At 32.2% G+C, this 24,399-nt stretch overlaps 2 protein-coding genes across 2 annotated transcripts; one reads left to right on the forward strand and one right to left on the reverse strand.

Annotated features, from left to right (window-relative positions):
- Positions 1–10,763: 10,763 nt before the first annotated feature.
- LOC127714470 (uncharacterized) lies at positions 10,764–15,196 on the reverse strand. Its single transcript, XM_052220526.1, has 6 exons — positions 15,108–15,196; positions 14,518–14,695; positions 14,151–14,335; positions 12,858–12,950; positions 11,927–12,030; positions 10,764–10,952 (listed from the first exon to the last, which is right to left on the reverse strand). The coding sequence occupies exons 2-6, from the start codon at positions 14,556–14,558 to the stop codon at positions 10,767–10,769; spliced, it is 609 nt and encodes a 202-aa protein (XP_052076486.1). The 5' UTR covers positions 14,559–14,695; positions 15,108–15,196; the 3' UTR covers positions 10,764–10,766.
- A 1,273-nt stretch (positions 15,197–16,469) lies between these two features.
- LOC127714311 (uncharacterized) lies at positions 16,470–21,580 on the forward strand. Its single transcript, XM_052220373.1, has 6 exons — positions 16,470–16,594; positions 17,744–17,930; positions 18,318–18,748; positions 19,700–19,789; positions 20,704–20,804; positions 21,364–21,580. Exons 1-6 carry the CDS (start codon positions 16,486–16,488, stop codon positions 21,541–21,543), a joined length of 1,098 nt encoding a protein of 365 aa, XP_052076333.1. The 5' UTR covers positions 16,470–16,485; the 3' UTR covers positions 21,544–21,580.
- The last annotated feature ends 2,819 nt before the right edge of the window (positions 21,581–24,399 follow it).

The following is a 24,399-nucleotide window of genomic DNA, read 5'->3' on the forward strand; positions in this document are numbered from 1 at the left end:
CAATGAACCATGAAAATGAGGTCAAGGTTAGATGATTACTGTCAGACAGACATGTACACCTTCCAACCATTCCATACACCAAAATATATTTGACTGAATACTTATAGTATCTGCGAAATAGACCAAAAAACAAAAAGTTAACTTTGACAACTGAACCATGAAAATGAGTTCAAGGTCAGATGACACCTGTAAGTTGGAGGTGTACACCTTACAATCATTCCGTATACCAAATATAGAAGACCTATTGCATATAGTATCTGTGATATGGACTTGGCCACGAAAACTTAACTTTGTTCACTGATCCATGAAATGAGGTCCAGGTCAAGTGAAAACTGTCTGACAGGCATGAGGACCTTGCAAGGTACGCACATACCAAATATAGTTATCCTATTACTTATAATAAGAGAGAAATTAACATAACAAAAAAATCTTAACTTTTTTTCAAGTAGTCACTGAACCATAAAAATGAGGTTAAGGCCATTGGTCATATGACAAACGGAAAGTTCGTAAGATAAGACATCTATATACAAAGTATGGGGCATCCAGGTCTTTTACCTTCTGAAATACTAAGCTATTAAGTCAAGAGCTAACGTCGCCGCCGCCGGATCACTAATCCTAAGTCTCGCTTTCTGCGACAGAAGTCGCAGGCGAGACAACTAGACTTATCATCATTTTACAAACCAAAAACAGAGGTAGAATCAAGGTGCCCCCGAAAGGCAAACCGAAACTACTCCACACGGGACACCTGTTGTATGGCTTATGAAAGAATGTATTCCGTGATGAGTTATCCGATGGTATCACATTCGGCGGAGACGGCGACGCTGTGGTTTCAGGCAATTTGGTATTTGGAGACAGTTTTTCCTACGTGTTATCTTAAATTATGCCACTGGAAACCCTTAGTTTAGTAGCTTTCATGTAGATAGCAACCCTAAATCCTGAGTTATGCATTCTACCATAAAAGAAAGGCGGAACATACCGAAAGGAGGATTTAAAACTCTTTGGTCAAAGACAAAGTGACAAATCCATGTCCAAATTAAACCACGAAAAAATACAGGACAAACCGCTGTTCACAAAAGGCAACATCACAAACCCATCATAATCTGATTTTAATCGCTTTGGAACGATAAGTATATTTGGTTCACCATGTGTTGCTCATGATTTACAAATTGACAATGTCTCTTTTGTTGTTCCATATTCGAGACAAAAAGATGATACTATGGTAAGAGCACTGTGTTATTGGTTGTGATTCGCTGTGAACCAGCTCTCGGTATTTAGCCGAGAGGAAAATTTGATTAGGCCTTTTTGTCTATGGTCATTATTTTGAGGAGAATTGAAAATAATAATAATCAGTGTTACCATACCATCATACAAACTAATATAGGTTTCAGTTTGGTTTAATTTGCACATGATTTTTCAGGGAAAATTACTGTATTTAATTAGCTACCACAGAGAGCATTCATTATCTTACATGGTAATTCCAAATTTCCTGAAAGTGTTTTTATGCCTTTCTGAAAGTGAATTAGCTACTTCAAGCTTGAAAATATGTGAATAGGTCGGGAAAACTATCAGAAATATACGATAAGGTCAATAAAGTACCCATAACCTCTTCGTCTGTCATCTTTCTTGGTGTTCCCGGCTGTGTTTTTATCAACTTATTTTCTCTCTTTTGGAACTTTGGTATTTCACTTTTACATGTTTTACATTACACACCACATGAAACCCAAACAATATGGTAAAAGTAACATTTTTACGTACGCAATATATGAAAAGGTATACATTTTATAAAATCTAAAATATATGAAAAGAGTGGGGTAACAGAACCCCAGCAGCACTCCCTATAAATTTAGTATTGACGCCCCCCCCCCCCCCACCCCCTCCCTCCCCCCTCATGCACAATGGCTATCTTATTCATTTTTTTGGAGTGCATGCGTCCTTTAAGGATACATTTTTTTCAAATATTTCCAGAAATAAAACACCAAATGTGTTTTGTTTTCATTAAAATCCGAACAATTTATTGGAAACTTAATGTCAATATATATATTTTTTCCTAATTTTCAATAGAAATAATCTTTAAATTTATTAACTTCCATTCTAGACAATTTTTACTTAAGCAATTCAGAATCAAAACAATTCTTTAAAAAAAAACCTACGCCTCTCCAAAATATGAATGAGATATACCTGAAAGTACATCGTGATGCCATACTTACCTGCTTAACTGGGTAAAACTTTTTTCTGGTGCTCTCGTGACAGGCTATGCATGATATTAAAATGAAAAGGAAGCACATTTGTTTTAGAAAAATGTACAATACCCAGCTGATATCTGAAACTAAAACATTTGTATCAAGGCTGCATGCAGGTAAAAATATAAACTTGTGACAGGCAAGGGTTCCGTGCTCATACCGTAAAAACACACGCCATAACATTCCTTAAAACTGTTCCTTCTATTTTTTGTAACATCGGTATAGCTTATTGTAGAATAACGTCTTTCCAAATTAAAAAAGAAATCATTATTATGATCTCCTATGCCAGGATGTTACCACAATGCCATAGAAAGACATCTATAGAATGCTTATTTTTGCGTTGAAGTATTCAGATATACATACATTGAACAACTCGATTATTAACTATTTGATATATATATATATATATGCACTCTCCGCTTGGGGTTGAATCACAAAGTAAACAAAGTTCAAAATTATTAATTTATCACATAAAGCACATAGCATATCACATTTCTGACTAATTCATGAGATATTTTCCTAAGTTAAATATGCAATTGTGCCTATATCACCCTACACCTTTGCGAAAGACGAAGAGTTACCACTTGGTATGCTAATGAATATCCTTTATTCAAACGTCACTGATGAGTCTTGTATAGACGAAACGCGCGTCCGGCGTAGAAAATATTATAAGCCTGGTACCTTTGATAAGTATTTACTTTAGGCCTTACACAGTGCCATATTCTGTGAGATGTCGATAATTTGCAAGTATATTTCATTTGTCTACATGATTTATTTTCTTATGCTTGATTTGTTAAGTACGGTATACATTTTGTCTTATATTTACATTATATCCTGTTTAATTTTAGAAAATGAACATTGTCGTTCTCATGAAAGAAATTTTAACGTGCGTGACTTTGCATTATATAGATTCTTATAGATTAGTATCACATAACTCTTTCAAATCCTGCAATTAAAATACCGGGACCCTTCCTCATGCAGTGTATAACTAACTTCGGGTACATGAATGCTTTGTTTATTAAATGCGAATCAAACCTGAAAATAATGTTTCAAAAATTAAACGACACGACCGTTTATATATACGACCGTTTATATATATATATAATTCTTGAGAAATTGGAGAAACATAATATTTTTGTAACTCGCAACTCGACCTTCGTAACTCGCAACTCGACCTTCGTAACTCGCAACTCGACTTTCTTAACTCGCAACTTGCAACTCGACGATAAGAAACCCTCTTCCCGATATGCGAACAAATCATGAACAACATTCTTTATCTTTATTATTATTTTGAATTTTGCTTTTTAACGATTTTTCGTTTTTTTGTTTAGCAATTATACTACGGCCACGCTTCCGATTTTCAAACTGAAAAGACCGAAAGTTTTCAAAGTTGACAATGTTCATTTGTACACGAACAGAAGGCAAAACACATGTATAAGTTAACTATATGCGAACAAATTGTTGATTTAACTTAGGGATTGACATATAAAGCCTTTTTAAGGGCATATATAATCCTATTACAATGGCTGTCGTCATGATAAGGCAATATGTCTGGTATGGAAAAATTAGCAAAGTAATTGTGCCAACCAAATTAGATACAATTGGTTTTTAAATTTTAGAAATAATTAGTCTAAAATGCTATCAGAATGTAATAAAATTTCACCTCTCATTCCACCAAATATTGAATTTCATTTGATTACAATTTTGTTGTAAGGCGTGTTTACTTTCTGTTGATATAAACACGAGTCGTATTGTGTACCTTTCCTAGTATATTATCACAAAAAGAACGTCAAGATTTGCACTAAAATAGCTTTCACACGTAATTTATATAAAATGACATCATATCCTTGAAAAAATGGTCAACCAATAGTCGAGTTAATTTCCATTTTCCATTTTCCATGGATAAAGTATTGTGTTTGTTCAAATAATTTGGACGTCGTCACAGCATTTATTTAAAATTTAAAGTATACCGTTATAGTCATGATAATTGTTTGGACTAGTAATGTGAAAATAATTATATGAATTTCAATATTATATATTCGTTACAAAAATACGTCACTGTTTGTGATGTCCTGTGCTGTCGTTAATGGAAGATGTTCTTTGTTATTCTGCGGTTTTACATGCCGTTACGACTATAATAATATTTATTTGTGCGTTTCTCTGTGCTGAGTGTTCTGGCGTTTGTTTGTGCTGTATTTCTGTCACGTAGTGTTGTCATTTAAGCGATATTTTTTAACATTGCCATATAAACGGGTGGTTTGGCTAGCCATAAAACCAGGTTCAACCAACCATTTTTTCTTACAATGTCCTGTACCAAGTCAGGAATATGGCAGTTGTTATCAAATAGTTCGTTTCTATGCATGTTGCTGTTTGTTTTTGTTACACTTCAGGGTTTCTGTTGTTTCATTGTTTTCCTCTTATAATTGATGTGTTTCCCTCGGTTTTGTTTGTAACCCGGATTTGTTTTCTCTCAATTGATTTATGACTTTTGAACAGTGATATACTACTGTTGCCTTTATTTCTCCCTTTTACCTTTATGTTGTCTATTGTTATAGGACTTTTTTTTTAAACCCCATTTGTGACTTCTTTCTTTCTTACAATATATATTAACAAGGACGGACGAAGTTAAAAAAAATGATTTTAAATGATAAAGAAGACATATGATTAAAAACATTGTGGTTGTATTGAAAACAACTATTATACATGCGAATAAGAGCAAATGGATTTGATCGAATGTAATTTCATTAGAAAATATCTGGCCTACACTCGTAAAAGGTGACCGACTTCTTTGCAAAACCTCAATCTCAAACGGATACTATGCATACAAAGATGTTAGTTCATTCTAATTTTCAAACTACAAAATACACCACAGATAAAAAATGTCTGATCTCAAAAAGTATAATTTTTATTTAATAAGACTTGTGTATATTCAGAAATAATTGCGTGTATACTTTTCTGCGATTTTTGAAGAAGGATAACAAAATGCGAGATTAATTATTCATGTTATTGCGATTTCAGGAAATCTGAATACATATATATGTACCGAAGATCAGAAGTTTTGCCCATATGGACACGTGTGGAAATTATTCATATTTTTTTAAGCAATATTACACAAGATTTCACTAAGTTTCAGATTTTTTTACAGGGACTGAATGGGAAAATTCCAGGGGATAAGGTCATGTACCGATTAGTACTTAAACTCCTTGTCGAAAACTAGAATCATCATAATAAAATTTTGACAAGGTTTTTGTAACGCTTGAGGACCTTTTAAACCTTGCTTTTCAAAATACAATTTCGGACAAAATGGATTACCGACTCGGAGACAATTTATCGGTTTGTTGTTTTTTGTTGCCTCTTGTTCTAAGATAATCTATAAAAGATGTAATTATGAAAAGTGGTCATTAACAATGATTTTAAATTGCAAAAGAGTAGATTAGAAAATGCATGTTTTTAAACGTAAATATATATATATATATACATAAGTACGTCTGAACCAGTGACGACTCTACAACAGATTTTATCCATCGGATCACCAGCAGTGATAGTGATACAAGGCTGAAAATACATTCTGTATATATATTTATTTATGATAAATAATGTATAACTCTGAATTTTTATTATTATCTTTTTTGCAGGCGACTTGTTCATGACTTAATAAATTAGACAGTATTTGTACCTGGGACAGATTTCTTCGTCTTTTTCAATCGGAATCACTTTTGGGAAACTAATAACTTCCCATACTGTAACTTCCATTTAATTTGCTACACCCCTTACACATCTTTACGATTTATAGAACTTATATTTTCATATGCAAACACATGAAACCATGACACAATTATACATTGGGCCTAAATATCAAACTTATCAATAAATATTCAGTGTGTGTCTCTTTTGAATTATTATTTCTTTAATACGACCCGATTCAAATGGAATATGTTTGCACTCGAGTAGTTTTTAAGATCGGCAAGAGGTCCGTGTCCGATGTTAGAAAAGGTTTCAGAAGAAACGACACAAAATGACAACTAGCGGTTACATGTACTGACATGCAAGCTCCAAACTTCAATTAAACTGATTGAAAGATTATGTCATATAAGCATTTAAACTGATAATACAAAAGAATGATGCCCTTTATTGGTCATTGATATGATGAATCAATGTATTCAGGATATCATCAAAAACTGCGTTAACATGCGTTTAATACAGGGAGTAAACGTGGGTTTACCGTGAACAAAATAAGGAAACGCGCTTTTGTTCATGTTAACGCGAAAATAATCGTGAAAGTAAATGCGCGATTACTTTTTGTTTCTACTAAAAATTTGAGGTTTACGCAGAATAAACGTGGCGCACGGGAATAAACGCTGCGTTAACTTTTTCCGGCCGTTTAAATATTAGCATTGGTCTGCATCCAAACTGTATTTGTTACGTTTGGAGGACGTGTTATTCAACAAAGAATCGGATTTCTCATGGGAACTAACTGTGCTCCTTTTCTTGTTGACTTGTTCATTTATTCATATGAGACTGACTTCATAAGGAGCTTCTGAGGAAGAATGAAAAAAAGCTAGCATTATCCTTTAACTTTACTTTCAGCTATGTAGAGAATGTTGTTTCTTCTCAATAAATAATTCATCTATCCCATCGAGTTTGAAATAAAGGATACAACAAATACAGCGAAGTCTGTCTGATATCTTGACTTACATCTAAAAATTGACAACGGTTGAGAATAAAACTTTACAACAAAAGAGATTTTAGCTTTCCAATTGTGAAATTTTCATTTCTATGTAGCAGCGTTCCAGTAGCACCTGGGTATGAAGTATACATCTACCAGATGAAACGATATTCCAGAGCTTACATTTTCTTGACAGAGGGTAACTGCTCAAAATGAAGCTATCAAACCAAGTTTCAAGTGGTGAATGCAAAATCATCCCTCGCAAAATATTACGGTCGCCATCACGAGTTGGTTGGCCAAAATGGAATATCTGTGTCACAAACGCCGACCTACTGCATTAGGCTTATCACCAGATTCATACTCACAAGAGCAACATGATGGGTGCCACATGGGCAGCAGGATCTGCCTACCTTCCATAGGGGCCCGCGGCGTCGCTGATTTTTGGTGGAGTTCGTCTTGCTCAGTTGTTAGTTTTCTATGCTGTCTTTTGTATACTGTTGTTTGTCTTTTTGTTGTTTATTCTTGTGTTTTTTGCCATGGCGTTGCCAATTTTTTCGACTTATGAGTTTGAATGTCCATTTGTCTTTGTAAATTATTAACCTTTACTGCTTATATAAAAGCAATAGGAAGATGTGGTATGATTGCCAATGAGACAACTCTCCACAAGAGACAAAATGACACAGAAATTACCAACTATAGGTCATCGTACGGCCAGCAACAATGAACAAAGCCAGCTACAAAAGACTCCGGAATGAAAAATGTAAAACAATTCAAACGAGAAAACTAACGGCCTGATTAATGTACAAAATAATGAACGAAAAACAAATATGATATACAGCAACAAACGAATTACACTGAATTACAGGTTCCTAACTTGGGACAGGCACATACAGAATGTGGCGGGTTAAACATGTTAGCAGGCGCCAAACTCTTCCCCTAACCTAGGACAGTGGTGTAACAGTACAACATATGAACACACTATAAAAATCAGTTGAAAATGGCTTAACTCATGAGATAGATAAAGAGCAGAAAAAACAAGTAACATAAACATAGAGTGGACGTGGCAGGGTACTTATACATCCCCACAACAAAAGACACTAAGAACAGATCTGAGAGTACTCGCAGTTACTGACAGCTAGTTCAAAGCCAATAACAACTTATAGAAAAAATCATGCATCTAAGACTAAACAATCAATCAGTGCACATCCAACATTCAATAGATTTACTGTAAAGACATCATGAACCGTCAGAGAAAAACATGACATTGTGGAATGCCAAGATACAGGTATCGACAGATTGTAGAGCCATGAATATGCATATGTATATAGAAATAATATTTAGTTTGATTTTAGTTTACTGATAACAAAATCAATTTTAATACAAATATGCCAATTAAAACAATATTCAAAGATTTGATTACAGCGTTGAATTGGTAACCTTTTAGAATAAGTTAATTTATAATATCGATATGTTTACCCGGATCGTTCTAAATGTCCTGACTCGGTAAACAACATCTCCGTAAAAATTAGGATGTGCTATCCCGGTTCAAATAAGTTTTCTACAGGTACAACCAAACTTCAAAACCAAATCTTTATATCTATGGAAGAATTTAGTTAAGGTTTTAAGTAATTTGTTAAGTCCATTTTATGGTAATATCCTTTTGGCGTGGCTCGACACTTATACATTCTACCTTTTCGTTATTGTGCTTTGGTCATTTTTTGTATTCGTGTCATTCATTTTTGCTTATGTACTTTGTCTTTATGCCATTTTGATTTTCTTTGTTGACATATTTGTTTGATTTTATAATAATTAAGATTATTATACAATCTTGACTGCTTTACCCCTATTTTTGACATTTTTTCCTATTATGTCTGTTTGTTTTGTTCACACATTGCTGTCAATTTAATGGAATTGTATGCGTCTGTCATACAAGTGAGGGGTTTATCTAGCTATAAAACCAGGTTCAATTCACCATTTTTACATAAGGAAATGCCTGTACCTCGTCAAGAATATGACAGTTGTTTTCCATTGGTTTGATGTGTTTGAGCTTTTGATTTTGCCATTTGATAAGGGACTTTCCGTTTTGAATTTTTCTTGGACTTCGGTATTTTTGTTGTTTTATATTTTTCTCCTCTCAATTATGAGAACTGAAAGGGATATTTGTATTATTACCATGAACGTTTGTTAGGTGTAGTGTTATTAATGTATAATCAACACTAAATATTAAAACTAGAACCTAAACTCAAATATTACACCTTTTTTCTTCATAGGATTCATCTTAATAACTAATTGCAGATTTTGTCATTCAAAAGAAATAAGAGGACGTGGTATGAGTGTCAATGAGACAACTCTTCATCCAAGTCACAATATGTAAAAAGTAAACAATTATAGGTCAAAGTATGGCCTTCAACACGGAGCCTTGGCTTACACCAAACAGCAAGCTATAAAGGACCCCAAAATGACTAGTGTAAAACAATTCAAACAGGAAAACCAACGGTCTAATCTATATAAACACGAGAAACGAGAAACACTTAAGAACCACATCAACAAACGACAACCACTGAAACAGGTTCCTGACTTAGGACAGGTGCAAACAAATGCAGCGGGTTTAAATTTTTAACAGGCGCCAACCTTCACCCTTAGCTGAATTAGTAGTGTAACATTACAACATAGAAAGACACATTATAAAATATTAATTGAAATGGCTTAACTCAATCAAAAAGACATATTAACAAAAACAAGTAAACATACACTGAACGACTAAATTTGGTTTATGACACAATGTCAAAAAGGCTATAACCTTGGACAAAACGGCGTTAAAAAAAATAACGTATACAGGTAAATTTCAATATAACAATTTTGTTGTTAGGAGTACGGAGATATTTTTTACAAAATAAATAAATTTGTTGTTCATAGTAAGGTTATATTTAACAATTTTTAATGAGATAATTGTTTTAAACATGCACGTGCCTCGTCAATTCTCTTTTTGGTTTTTATTTACTCTTGAAAAAAAAACCCAATACCTCCTGCCTTTTTTGTATCTTTGACAGTAGTGACGTGGTAAAATACATTGGTTTTAACATTAGATAATTATGCTTACAAATTTGTAAATAAGCGTACTGTATTTGTAAAGCACTGTGATGGCAGTCATAATATCATATTTGTTTTTCGAAAATTGTTTTGTTATAAATTAGGCCGTTAGTTTTCTCAATTGAATTTTTTCATATTTTCATGTCGGGTCCTTTTATAGACAACCATACGGTATGGGTTTTTTTCTCGTTGTTGAAGGCCGTACGGTTGCCTATAATTGCTTACATCCACTTCATTTCAACTTTGGTAAATAGTTGTCTCATTGGGAATCATACCACCTTATTTTTATATAAGTCTTGAAGACCGTGATATAAGATAAATGTATTCGATTTCATTTTTTATTTGTACATCTAACATGTGTAACACATCGCATGTTTGTGTATATGCGTGTGTGAATGTGTATGTTTCAGACATGCAATGTTATCAATTACTCCATAGCAATTTGTTTCCTGTATAACACGGATATTCCAATCGTCGATTCCCTTTTTTTATGATATTTTAAATATTTTTGAAAAATTTTGTTTTGTATTGTAGACAACCAATATCTATCAAATCGTCCTTTAGTTTATTTTAAAAAAAATGGTACCAAAGTGTATTCCAAAATCGTCCATAAAATGTTATAGAAAATATATTTTATATGTGATTTTGCTGCTGTTACACGCCTGTAAATGGCATATTGCTATGACAAACACATAGAACTGATAGTACCAGAATTTCAAGAATGATCTGTGCGAGTGATGGTTTTTTGATAAATACAGAAACAACAGCAATTATGATAAAAATGTATTCAATATTTCCACAGCCCAATATTGTGTAGTTGTATCAGTGTTCATCATCTGGAAAGGTTCTCCTGTTTTGATTCGTCTTGTATATCCACTGATATTTATTGTTAAGTACACAGCGGTGAATTTAACCGTACCACCATTGGATATAAGAGAACCAGTGTCGTATTCAACCTTAGAAAATACATTTCAATTCGTCACTAGCCTTCAAATACTAAGGTAAGTCTCATTTTAAAGTTTTCTTTACAACCTTTTATATACAACATTTGAACATATACAGTATACCTTAAATGTGACTTACAGATAAACATGACAAATTTATGCTGTGATTTAGCACATATTAGCATTATTCATTATGCATGATTTATTAGTATCAAGACAACAAGAAACATCGTCAGAGGTTTTTTTTCAAATTTTTGTATTGTTTGTTTGTTTTGTTGTAAACTGTGTTTAATAGAAAAACAACGGACATCGAGTTTCCATCTATGAAACAAGATCAGTACATGCACGGGGGAAAAACACACAAAAAGCAAGGGAAGCGCGTTTCTCTTGCGGTTCTTCATCTCAAAATCACAGTGAGACCTTCAACACGTAGAAGAAAAAACTCCCATCTCAATGCAAGATTAAGACGACCCCTAGCACCTTTTGAGCAATTTTTTTCCAAACTGAAATCATTCGGGTAGTCTTTGTAGGATGTAACATTTGTTCTTTAAATATTGCGTTATTATGACCCGACTTAGAATTTGTTATACTGTATAGACTGATTACTATTTTGGAAGATCAGTTTATTCTCTGAATAACCCGTCTTTCCATTCCATGGTACTTGTGTTTATAGATTGTTGTCTCATTGTTATATCCTTCACCACAATTTATTCATACTTAACTACGTCCACAGTGTTAAATGTGAACGAAAGATTTAAGATATGCAAAGCGTTGGTGGGTATATACATAATGCTCGTTTAGCTTAAATGTAAGAAAGTTGAACCATCATGGCGTTTATGGAACTTTGCGAAAAAATTTGTTATAACCACGTCACAACAGTAGCACATATATAAATTCTTAATAATGTTCAAGTAGATATGGTATTGCGTGATGCTATATCGATTCATTAATGTTGTCAGATCATCTTTTGATAAGTACAGTCCTACCTTTTTGACAATTCCTCTCGTTTTGATAGCAGAGCTAAGTTGTTCAAATTTTGGAACAAGTGCTTCTAATTCTTTAATTTGAATCAGGTAGGCACTACCACAAACTAGAATTAAAATTAACATTCACATATGTGTACATACGTATAGGCATAAGAATATAATACTTTGTCTTTACTCTGTCTTTAGAATGAAGAATACATTTTCGGAAACGTTTTGTATTTTGAAATTTGGATAAGAACGGACAGTCTTATATTCGGAAAGTTGATATTACTTTTCTATAGACTACAAAAGTTCTTAAGAGACACCGTTTTTTTAACAATCGATTATCTCTGAAATATTCAGATTTTGCTGTTATTGTCTGTGTTTACACTACGGAAAAATTGAAATGTGTGTTACAAATCTGGAGCTTAACAAACAAGTGACATAAAAGGGTCTGTCTGTTATTCTTTACACAATTCGTACTCGGTACATTTGAGATAAAGACAATATACATGTGAAATATATTTAGAATCAGATCAAGATCAATAACTATTTATTTCTCTTATGAAAACTGATTACCTTCCATCATTACTGACATTATAGATAAAAGATGTAATGCAATATATACTGATAGCGGCTATGTCCTGATTATTAGACAGAAAACTGGTATTCTGAATTAACAAATTGTGTAACGGAACTTTCGAATTTATACCTTTACCTATATGAATCAATAATTATCTTACAACAATGATATGAAAATAGATTACTCGTCAAGTAATTTAATAGCATTTGTTTCTACCTCTAATATATGAGTAAGTATAAAATTGAAACGACAAGGACGACCTCATACATGTATAACATTTTTAATAATGTTAGTATTATGGCATGTATGTTTTATTGGATTTAATTGTTCGATATAGAAATACATAATTATGTGTATGAAACATCTAACCATTGCTTTCCACTATGTGTGTGTCGTTACTGTAAACTTTATCGCACCAGGCAGAACATTTAGTATCACAAACACTCCTTTTTCCAAATACATCTGCTCCATGAAACAATGATAACAATAATTATGATTTTTATAATAACACTTATAAATATAGAAGAAGAAGAAGAAGAACAGGAAATACAATTTATCTTTTAAATTACATTTTTTTTTGTACTGGCATATATAACAGTGTATAAGTGACCTAAATATGCTGACAATTGATAAAAACAGCTTCTCACAAAAAATCAGTAACAAATACATTTTAATAAATTCCTGCAATACAACATTAACTCTGTATACTATAATCAATCGAAAATAGTTAATCATGTAAGATTGTGTTGTTTTCAAAACGAACTAGTAAAGCAAACATTGCATACCATTTGTTCAAAAAATGTACGGGAAATATTTGGTATAATATACACAGCTATTTGTGATACAATTTGAAAAAAAAATAATAATTCTAAACTCCAAGGCAAATTCAAAAAGGGGAAGTCCATAAAAACTGACAAAATCAAACGCTATCAGTCAACGGAACAAGTGAAAAACAACTGCCATATTTCTGACTTGGTATAGGCATATTCCGAAGAAAATTAAACGTGGGTGAAAGATACTGGATTCGTTGCATAGCAATACAGTGATTTCTTCTACATACTTAATAGTTTCTCTTTTTACTATTTGGTTAATATTGCAAAGTTTATACCATTCTAACAATAAGAAATAATTTAATTTTGGATGTAACTCGTCTTTTGTTTGGCTGAACGTTTTTTGTATATCAACTTATAGACATAATTTTGTCATGTGACCGTGACGCCATCAACGTTTTTTCATGATTTACTCCTTAAAAATGAAATTTAGAATTAAATAATAAGGAACGACTGTAATATTTTTTCTGTCTATTCAAAATAACCTAAAAAATGTGGTACACACTGTTAAGTAACCCACTACACGGGTTATTCATTGTGCACCATAATTTTGATGTTATTTCTTCATAAACAGAAAAATTTTACAGTCATTCCTTAAATAATATTCAAATATAACACACAATACAAATGGTGACTAACATTTAGCAAATGAAATGCCTAAGAATACCTTCACATTTAAAATTCATTAATTTTTAAAGAAGCCCCAATTTGCTGCTTTACGAACTATCGTTTAAAATGTAAAACTTGTTGTTGTTTTTTTTGCTCAAGGAATATCATTGAGCGATATTACTGTATTTTATCTTATTTGCAAAATTTTACGATAACTACTCACGGTGGAAAACATGTCCGATATGGTGAATACCATGGGATATTTCATCTACTACATGTTCGACACCATGTCCTAAATCCTTTACAACATCTACAGCTCCATGTACAAAGTGGCCAACAGGGTCGTGTACAAGATCATGCAGTACATTGTCTAATACCTTTGTCAAACTTGATCCACTATTCTGAATACTTGTAATAGTATAGATAAGAAATCACATCAGTAAACAGTACATGGAAATTTCCGTTTAAGAAGAAAATCGAATTTCATTTATTAATTTATGTTCTGGTTAGATATATTCAAAAATGGAAATGTTTTTAAAATATTAGTACTAGTACATCTATATATATATAGGATAAAATAAAATTCTTACTTATGAGAAGGAATAGTCACATGTTCTCCACACTCATGCATGCAAGAGATACATTGGTCTATGGTATTGTTCACTTTTACAATACATTGAGTTTGTAAATTATGGTGGTGCTTTATGGCTACTTTAACTCTTGCTTGGGTAAGAATATCTAGATGTTTGCAGACAAATGAGTCAATAACTAAAAGAAATATGATTGACAATTATTTTCAAAATCTGAAATAAACGTGTATCGTTTCGTTTTCAGACTTTCAGCACGCTTTAAAAATTACCATGCTCGCAGTTCATTTTATGATTCATAAAGATAAATTATGCTCTCTGTCACTTTTTTTCATTAAACGATTAAACGGATTTACGACTCTTCATTTCGTACTGTATTTGGCTTTTAAAAAAAAATTTAATCAAGCGTCACTGGTGAGTCTTTTTGTAGACGAAACGCGTGTCTGGTGTACACAGTTTTAATCCTGGTATCTATGATGAGTATATTTACATATATTTTCATCGATCAAAGAATTCCTTAAAAATTAACATTATCATAAGCACCACCATCTATATTGTAAAAGGAAAATCTTAAGTGAAATTTTTATTCTTACCCTGAAGGTTTGTTTGATCTAGAGTCGTTAACGCAGCATCAATACTTAAAATTGAAAAAAGTAAACAAGAAACGAAGGCAGTTACTCTGTTCATGTGATTCATTGTTAATAATCCATTTCAGATTCGGTCATTCTAGTTTATATAGTTTATTTCATAATCTCGTTATCAGTGCGAATTGTCAATCATTTACTGTTCCTATTTACACTTGAAGAAAAACACCACCTGACTTTTTCTCAACATTTACGTTTGTGACGTGGTAAAGTACAACGTCCTAACATACGATTCTTAATTTTGTTCTTAATAACCTATAAGGGAATAAGTAAACACTTTGTTTAATTCTGTTATATAGTTTTAATGGATATTGAATAAATAAAGAAATTACAAAATATACTTGGAACAAGAAATAAAAACAGGTAGAATGTGTTGTTTTACTCAGCACTTTTACCGTTTCGAGCCGAGTACAAATAAAATGTATACTAGGAGAATGTGTATGGTTGTTCCTTTATGCTGCAATTTTAGAACGATTTCAAACAGTTTGATATAAAACCAACCATTTTGAATTTGGTGCGCACGACGTGAAAAAAAAATTAAAGTAAAACTTTATAAATGCTATTTTAACATTGCCATGTATGCGGAAGGTTTGGCTAGCCACCATGTTTTCTTTAAATGTCCTGTACCAAGTCAGGATATTTGTTATCAGATAGTCCGTTTCTATGTATGTTAGCATTTGTTTTTGTTGCAGTTCAGTGTTTCTGTTGCTCCGTTGTTTTCCTCTTGTAGTTAATGTGTTTCTCTCGGTTTTGGTTTGTGACCCGGATTTGTTTTCGCTTAATCGATTTATGACTATTGAGCAGCGGTATACTACTGTTGCCTTTATTTTTCTTTGTTATTTTGTTTCACGTTTTTTTAGACTTGGGCCCTTTTAAGCTGACGTTATGGCATGGGTTATGGTAGTTGTTGAAATATTACGATGACGTGTAATTATTCACATATTTGTTCTTAAATCTTATATTGATAGTTGCGTCATTGGCAATACTAACAGATCACGTTATTTTCATATTAAAGTAATGGTTTGTTCAGTTTGTTCTACATGTTCTATGATCTGTTATATTGTGACCTCAAGTCGCTACAAAACATGAACAATGTTTAAGGTGTTGTTCGTTCGATAGGAAATTTTAGAAAGCGATAACATCCTGGTGTGTCTTTCATTATTGTGTAATCATATCTGTGCGTCCATTCAGGGCCGAGACAGCCTTACGTAGGTAGTAATGATAAGCGTGATTAGGAAGTACTTAGACAATAGATATCCACTACTATATAAGCAAGATGATAATAATTCATTGAACAGAAGAAATTTTATTTGAAAAAGAAGTTGAAATGGGACTACTGATTTTAAATGTATTTGTAGTATTAACTACAGTACATTTAAGTACAATGTTTAATTTGAGAACACCAGTGATTACATTAGATGACACCAATACAAAACGTGAGTTTCAAATTGATTTACTTGATTTAAAAAAGCTTGTCCAGAAAAAAGCAAAACATATATATTATATTAGTTTATAGTTTAGTTATATTAGAACACATATACATGACTGAGTAGGCAATCATTTAAGATTCTTCTTGTACATACAATTGTTCAAAATACAAAAAATGCCAGCAAATAGTCCATTTGACAATTACCGATTTTGTTTATAATTCTTATGACTTGTTCAATGGAAATAACATCGCGGTAGGACAAACTGTGCTCTTGCCTACACAAAGCAGGGAGTACAAGTTTGATGATTTTTTTTCCGGATTTGACAATGCATTTGAATTTGTAAGTAAAAATGTATGAACAAAATGGGATTGCGGTGTAAGTTATTATCACTGGGAAATGAATTGTAGTCTTAAACGGTCATTTTGATCTTAGCATTATAGACTGAGCAGATATTAATTGACTACAAACAAATTGTCTGAACAATTGTCCGCAGTGGATCAGTTTGAAAATTGACTGAAAGACTAAAAGAGGGACGAAAGATACCAGAGGGACAGTCAAACATGACTTAATAATCTTTAGTTCAGATTTTTAAGACCTTTTACTAGTGTACGCAATGAAAAATACAAAAATGCGTACGTACATAATAACCACCAACACATACCCTATCCAAGAGTTATACATAAGCCGGGATACAGTTTGTCTTACCTTAGGGCTTTTTCCTTTGTCGTACATTTTGAAATAAGAAGCAAAGTAAGTCGGTAAACTTACTATTAAATAGAGAAATTAAAATTGTATCAATTCTACTTTTGGATAATTGGTGAAACACAGTGGTAACCAGCATACTCTGAAACAGTGGTGATGTCATCTATGCTATTAGACGCTTACGGTATTAATTATACAAAGCGGCGCCAACAGAGTTTTGGTGTTTTGGTGTTTAGAACTTTTAACTAAGAGCAGATAAGCTATCTGCTTGTAGCATTAGGATGAAACGGAGATTGCTTTAGAAAAATTCACGATTTTAAGTCGTTATGAGGTAATTGTATAATAAGTTACCCCTGCAAGAGTAAGCAATAACACGTCAGTTCATATTAGTCAATTTTGAAATATGTTGTTCCTGAATAAATAATGACACATGTATTTCTATTGTACCATTAGTTTTGGATTCATTTCTGCGTATACACATTGAATCACTAACACTACAACTCATCAATCGAACAATTCTGGAGAAAGAGCAGTTGGAACACAATTGTATCCAACAAGTGAACAACACTATAGATATTTGCATAACGTGTATGCATACTTGTGATTCAGCACAACCGCCACCAGTACATTATATTCAAAGGTTATTGATTTGTTAATTTTAATTTTAATTTTTATACAATTATATGTTCATACTGCAATTATAGGTATTTGACTTACTAGTTTACTTGTATTATATTCCATTTTATAAAAAAAAGTGTTTGAGATAGGTTTCATGCAGAGGAAAATTACGGTTTTCAGAATGTTCGAACGTAGATTAAACAAATAATATATTGGGTATAAGACAATGCTGAACATTTTACCGACCTAAATAATAAAGTATATTTACATGTATTAATTGCAGAAAGCATTAGTAAACTTTTACAGAGTTTCAGTATAATTACTTTAAAACATTAGAAGCCTTTTCTGCATCAATCATTGGCTTAGATCAGAAATACGTATTAACATTTGACATAAAAATAACTTACAGTGAGGCTCACTCATCTGGGAATGAACTAAAGGTGATACTGAAGGGAATCATAAAAGATCCTCTAGGAACTGCAATCGACTTAGTATTTGATCTTGGAGTTGGTAAAATTACTGATGCCGTGCAACATGGCGTTGAGCATGTCGTACATGAGCTTGGACATGGGGCTGAACATTTAGGTAAAGAGTTGGTTCATGGGGTTCAACATGTCGGCGAGGAGTTGGGGAAAGGAGTTGAGCATTTGGCACATGAGCTATCACACGGTGCGGAACATGTTGCACATGAAATAGGACATGGAGTACAACATCTCGGCCATGAACTTGATCATCTGGGTCATGGAGTTGAAAGTGTTATACATGATTTAGGTCACGGTGTGGAACATATTGGTCATGAAATTGAACATGGTGTTCATCATATCGGTCATGAAATCTCGCGTAAGTTATGAGAACTATTTATTCAGAAAATATATAATTATGTGTTTGTAAATGGAAAAAAATACCTATATACAACTGTAGTATCAAATACATTAAAACTTCAAACTGAAACTGCATTATTTGTATGCAGCATTTCATGCTGTGTACTTGGATATCATATGTATAAATAAGAAGATGTCGTATGAGTGCCAATGAGAAAACTCTATATTTCACTACAATTTTCACAAAACAAAATATTTTTTTTTCTATTTCGATAAGTTCATTTTATTATTATTCCATATGAAATGTTGCATGTACACTCGTTTTATGTCAGTTTTTTTTTGTATTACTATGATATGAAATTCCGTCATTTCGTATCTTTATATGAATTCGGCATGTCGGCGGAGACTTTTCGAAAAAGAAACGTTTAACTGCACCAAATATCCAGTTAGCTTGATTTTAAACAATCAAAGTCTGTCTAAATACATCGGATCATGCTGATTTTATGTTTTAACCGTTTGATTCGGTTATTTTATGTATTTTTTTTGAAAGAAATTAAAAAAAAAATGTGTCTTTATAAGCTTATCATTACTCACATACAGTGTATTATGCAAATACAATGCTTTAGTTACTGTATTTTCCAATGTTTTCATTGTGACGAAAATAATGCCAAATTGTTCCTTTTTGCTTTTTTAAAGCCCCAGTTTTTAATATATGTATGTTGTGTTAGACTTTTGATATTGTTTAGTTGTCTGTCCTCATATCTAAGTTCATTTGTACATTACGACCACACTGAAACCTGAGTTTTTATACATAGATTGTAATAGTTATATAAATATAGAAGTAAAACAGATCTTTGATTAGTTTGAAGAGTGTTTTTCCATTATTTTTGTTTTGTTGTTGATAGGAAACTCCAATAATTGGTTGAAATAGAACATTCAACTCATGTTAATCTTTTTACTTCATCAACAGATATATTAGGAAAAAGACAAAGTTGTGGTGACAGATGTCCTGCATGTAATAATGTAAAAAGTAAAAATCTAAATGCAATCAAATCTAAAGGTATGTAAGTTATTACTAGTCCAGTAGGTCAGTACTTCTGTAATGGCATGGCAATACAGATATTGTTTCAAAGAAGTTTTTCTGTTATAAATTTTACAAAAATCCTTTAAAATTTGGAAAAGTATCTCCATTATACATGTTTTACATTACTCTGATCTATTCGTAGTCCGGGTTTGACTAGTCATGTTTAGCTATACAGTTTCTAAATAGTTTTGACTTTTTTAAATTTTGATCTCGAGCATCCATGAAGAGACATTACTTGTCGAAATGCACACCGTGTGGAGCATGTGAAGTACAATTCCTCCTTGGATAACATTATTTGACCGTTTGCCATTTGATGCTTCTGTATGTTTTGAATGAAATAAACGTTTGTCGGTTGACATCCCCTGCATATTAAGATTTAATTTCCGGTAATCCCCTTTGATTTCACCTGTATACTCAGATGTGATGTCTTGTGATACCCCTATTTGAAATCCCCTGTGTACTTAGATGTAAATCCTGGTACATCCCCAAAATGTAGATCACGCAAACAGATAAAACAAGGAGGAATTTACTGCAAAAATAATTTAAAAGAAGAGAATGATTTCAGATGTTTAAAGATATGATGTTTTTCCTTGACGTGTAGCTGTCAGATTCTCAGAATTTAGTCAGTTCTTTATGAACTTCTCCTTCTTTGAATTTGCCATGGAGTTCACTATTTTTGTTATACTTTTTTATACACAATGTATGTATTTTTTAATATAAAAAAGGGACAATTATCTATCTGTTTGACGTTAGTACTTAAAGGGTGTGTTTTGTGCTATATATTCAAATTCACTAATTCAATTAAAAGTGACTGGCAATAACAAATTTTATCAGTCATATTATCCATGCTATCAATATTTTCACTTTTATGATAATCATTCTACAAACAGTTTGCGGAAGTTCATATGTAAACAGGATATCAACTTTAGATGCACTAGAACCAAAAATTAGAATAGTTGCTGCAGCATTAAAGAACAGAATTATCCAAAAAGTAAGTCTCCTTTACATTTTAATGCAACTTTTATTGTAAAGTTCCTTTGAATAGATAACGTTACCTATTTCAGTCTGAAATTGTTCACACAAGCGCAGACTTCGTGTACATGTTTTGAAAATGTCTAATATTACGATGATTGCGTTTAATGTCAAGACCTTTTATAGCCGAATATACGGTATGGGGTTTTCTCATCGTTGAAGGCCGTACGGTTGCCTATAGTTTCTCACATCCACTTCCTTTGAACTTTGGTGGATAGATGTCTCATTGGCCATTATACCAAATATCTTTATTTTGATATTATACATACATTATATATATTAACGAGGCAGTAAGCGATTGGCATACGACATATGCATTAAACATTTTAAAATACATAGTGACTTTTGTGAATTTGTTGTGTACATTAATTATTAAAGTATAGTCCTCAACATATTTAACTGATAAACTGGTTGTTCGAATATAGTTCAATTAATCATTGCCTTAATTATCAAATTTAATTTGACAATCTATCTTGTATGATATTGAATATATTGTCCTATTATCTTTTTTTTTGTAGGTCGAGTATGACCCAACATCGCTTGATCCTGCTACAGTTCAATTCAGGAATGTCTACGTAACAGCATTCATGAAAGGTTCCTTAACTCGCTTCAAAACAAAAGCACCATACCAGATGATGCACATGGAAGATACAGCTTCACACTGGGCATCGGAAGCATTGACTATGTTTATTGATTAAAATAATATTATATGAATAAAAGAATCAATTACAATTATTTCACATTATCTAAGTACTCAACATACTAAATTTTAATATAATATTTACATATAGTACTTATTTAAATAAACCGCACACAGGTATATATATATATTATATAAATGGAATAATGATCAACTCTAACAACGAAAACTGCTTGCTCTTCCTGTTGATGCGGCGCGGCAATCAATATTTATATCAATAACTACAATATTCAAAGATCTAATTACAGTGTTGAATTGGTTATCTTTAATAACAATAAGTTTATTTAAAGGATCGATAAGAATACGCGGAGCGTGTCTTAAATTCAGGTCTCGGTAAACAACATCTCCGTGAACATAAAGGATGCGCTAACCAATTTAAACTAAGTATTTCACAGGTACAGCCAAACTTCTAAAACGATTTTAAGTAATTTCTGGTAACGAAATCCTTGACTTGATTATATCACGAGCACCCGAGATCACCCCAAGTTTTTAATGGGGTTCGTATTGCTCAGTCTTTAGTTTTCAATGTAGTGTTTGTGTAATATTGTTTGTCTGTTTGTCTTTTTCTTTTTTAGCCATGGCGTTGTCAGTTAAATTTCGACTTATGAGTTTGATTGTGCCTTTGGTATCTTTCCCCTCTCTGCTACTAGTAATACACAGATTGCGTTCATTGAAATCCAATACGTCACCACAGACATGAGCAAAGCGAAAGAGTTGTGATACATGAACACCTTCAGATTATTTTATCCAGAAACTTTCCTGAACCTCTCGTTGCATCTTTTTAGTGAATATTTTGATCAATCACTAAAACTTTTCGAAGATTGGAAAAGAACCATTCTTATCTTAACAAAATTTTCCCGTTCTATGTATGTAAAAAAGAAACTGAGACATATAGAGAACAAATGGAAAAGTATTTTATAAAGATATTCAGACCAAAACTGAACAGATTAGAACGTTTTTTTTTTCCAAAAAACCGGAATCACCTGAACAATTAGATTGATTAAACAGTGTAACAATACGATGACGTAACGTCATTGAAACACTTAACAATGTCCTAATAAGTCTTGTGAAGGATGAAAGCGCTAGACTTTTAACATTTCTGATCATTTTGATGTTTATTTTATTTCAAATATATAATTCTGTGCATTACTGAAGAAAAACTTTTTTATTTATATAATTATATATATATATATATACAAGTCTAAATTGAAAACAACGTTCAAACCTATGATTGCGTTGGATAAAAACCGCATTTTTTATGCGTGTGCATGCAAAACAAATTTCTTGGTAAAGGGGTCAAAATACAGCACAAACAACATTTTCCAAAAGACTAAATGAGTGAAAAAGTATATTCTAACAAAACGCATTTGACTAGCAGGTCGAACAACTGATGTTCTTAAACCCTGCTGACTGCCATTGGCGATAGCCCAATAAACGGATCACAAGATGTAACAAAATAGATCTTATTATAAATGTATTACCAAACAGAATATTGTTGTAATTTTTTTTAATTTATCTTAATTGCACTTACCCAATACTTATTGATTAAATGTATTTTTTACCAAACATTGAAAAAAAATAAAGTTTATAATTTTTTTAATGGGTTGTGTAAATAATTCAAATAAGTTCAGAAGACAAAGGCTTAACAGGTGCCGCAGCGTCTAGAACAATGATCTGTGGTAAATTGCCATGAATTCAGACATACATGTCTCATTTGTAGTAGACTGGGATGTCGTCAACACCTCACATTTTTTTTTATATGAAAAACATTATTATTACTATAGGTAGCTTAAAACAAACTTGCCATTGTCTTATTGGCAACTGTGTGTAAAACAGTACGAATTCCATATTCATACCCGACATTGGTAGAAACAAATATTTTAATTTAGACTTTCGATTGTATGTCAATTAGGAAAATGAGATCTAATTTTATAATTAATACAAAAAAAGGAAGAAATTTGATATAATAGACATGATAGAAAGGCAAACTGTGCTTGATTATCGGATATCAAACTTGTTTAAAATAATACTGCTCGTACTTTTATAGCTACGTCGATCGGATGGTGATTTAGTTCCCCGTATATTATAGAATTTGGTGTAGAGGATTTCAGATTTGTAAGTAATTTATAGAATTTTTATTGTATCGTTCTTAATTTATCATTATTACTAAAACTCCATACGTCGCATTTAAACAACAGATAAGGCTTTAAAAAACAATGGTAGACATCAATTTATATTCAAACTGGGTCAAATGCAAATTAGTAAATTACATAATATTTATAACGAGTGTGATACAATATCGTTTTTCAGCCCAAAATATGAGTGTAGAAGTATTATTAAGGCTTTTTGTCACCATAGACTGTTCCCTCAAATTGACAAACCTGATGATAATAAAAAGTATTTCATAAAAATAAAATACGGAGTTCAGTATTTTTGTGATTTTACTTTATACATTGGTAGAAAAAAGTAGAATAACAAAAATACCGAACTCCAAGGAAAATTCAAAACGGAAAGTCCCTTATCAAATGGAAAAATCAAAGGCTCAAACACATCAAACGAATGGAAACAACTGTCATATTCCTGACTTCGTACAGGCATTTCCTTATGTAGAAAATGGTGGATTAAACCTGGTTTTATAGCTAGAGGTATTTATTTTATTTATGTGTCTAGTACTTTTCATGACTCTACCGTTCAAAACTTTATACCTCCATATTTTGATAACATAGGTCAACCTATATTTTCTTATCCGTATACAGAACCAAGTAGAAGTTTAATTTTTAATTATACGTCAGTTACATAAGACATGTAAGATGTCAATATAGAAAATAATGCTCCTTCGACATTAGACTGTGAA

This window comes from Mytilus californianus, unplaced genomic scaffold, assembly GCF_021869535.1.
Source record: "Mytilus californianus isolate M0D057914Y unplaced genomic scaffold, xbMytCali1.0.p SCAF_9, whole genome shotgun sequence".
Classification (NCBI taxonomy): domain Eukaryota; kingdom Metazoa; phylum Mollusca; class Bivalvia; order Mytilida; family Mytilidae; genus Mytilus; species Mytilus californianus.

Excerpts from the sequence above, each read along its gene's own strand:
- LOC127714470 (XM_052220526.1), bottom strand. The coding sequence starts at position 14,558 with ATGCATGAGTGTGGAGAACATGTGACTATTCCTTCTCATAA. Across the intron at positions 14,336-14,517 it reads GTGACTATTCCTTCTCATAA|TATTCAGAATAGTGGATCAA; the intron begins GTAAGAATTTTA and ends TACTATTACAAG. Across the intron at positions 10,953-11,926 it reads CGAGAGGAATTGTCAAAAAG|GTTGAATACGACACTGGTTC; the intron begins GTAGGACTGTAC and ends GTATTTTCTAAG.
- LOC127714311 (XM_052220373.1), top strand. The coding sequence starts at position 16,486 with ATGGGACTACTGATTTTAAATGTATTTGTAGTATTAACTACAGTACAT. Across the intron at positions 16,595-17,743 it reads AGATGACACCAATACAAAAC|TTTTGGATTCATTTCTGCGT; the intron begins GTGAGTTTCAAA and ends TTGTACCATTAG. Across the intron at positions 20,805-21,363 it reads AGAACAGAATTATCCAAAAA|GTCGAGTATGACCCAACATC; the intron begins GTAAGTCTCCTT and ends TTTTTTTTGTAG.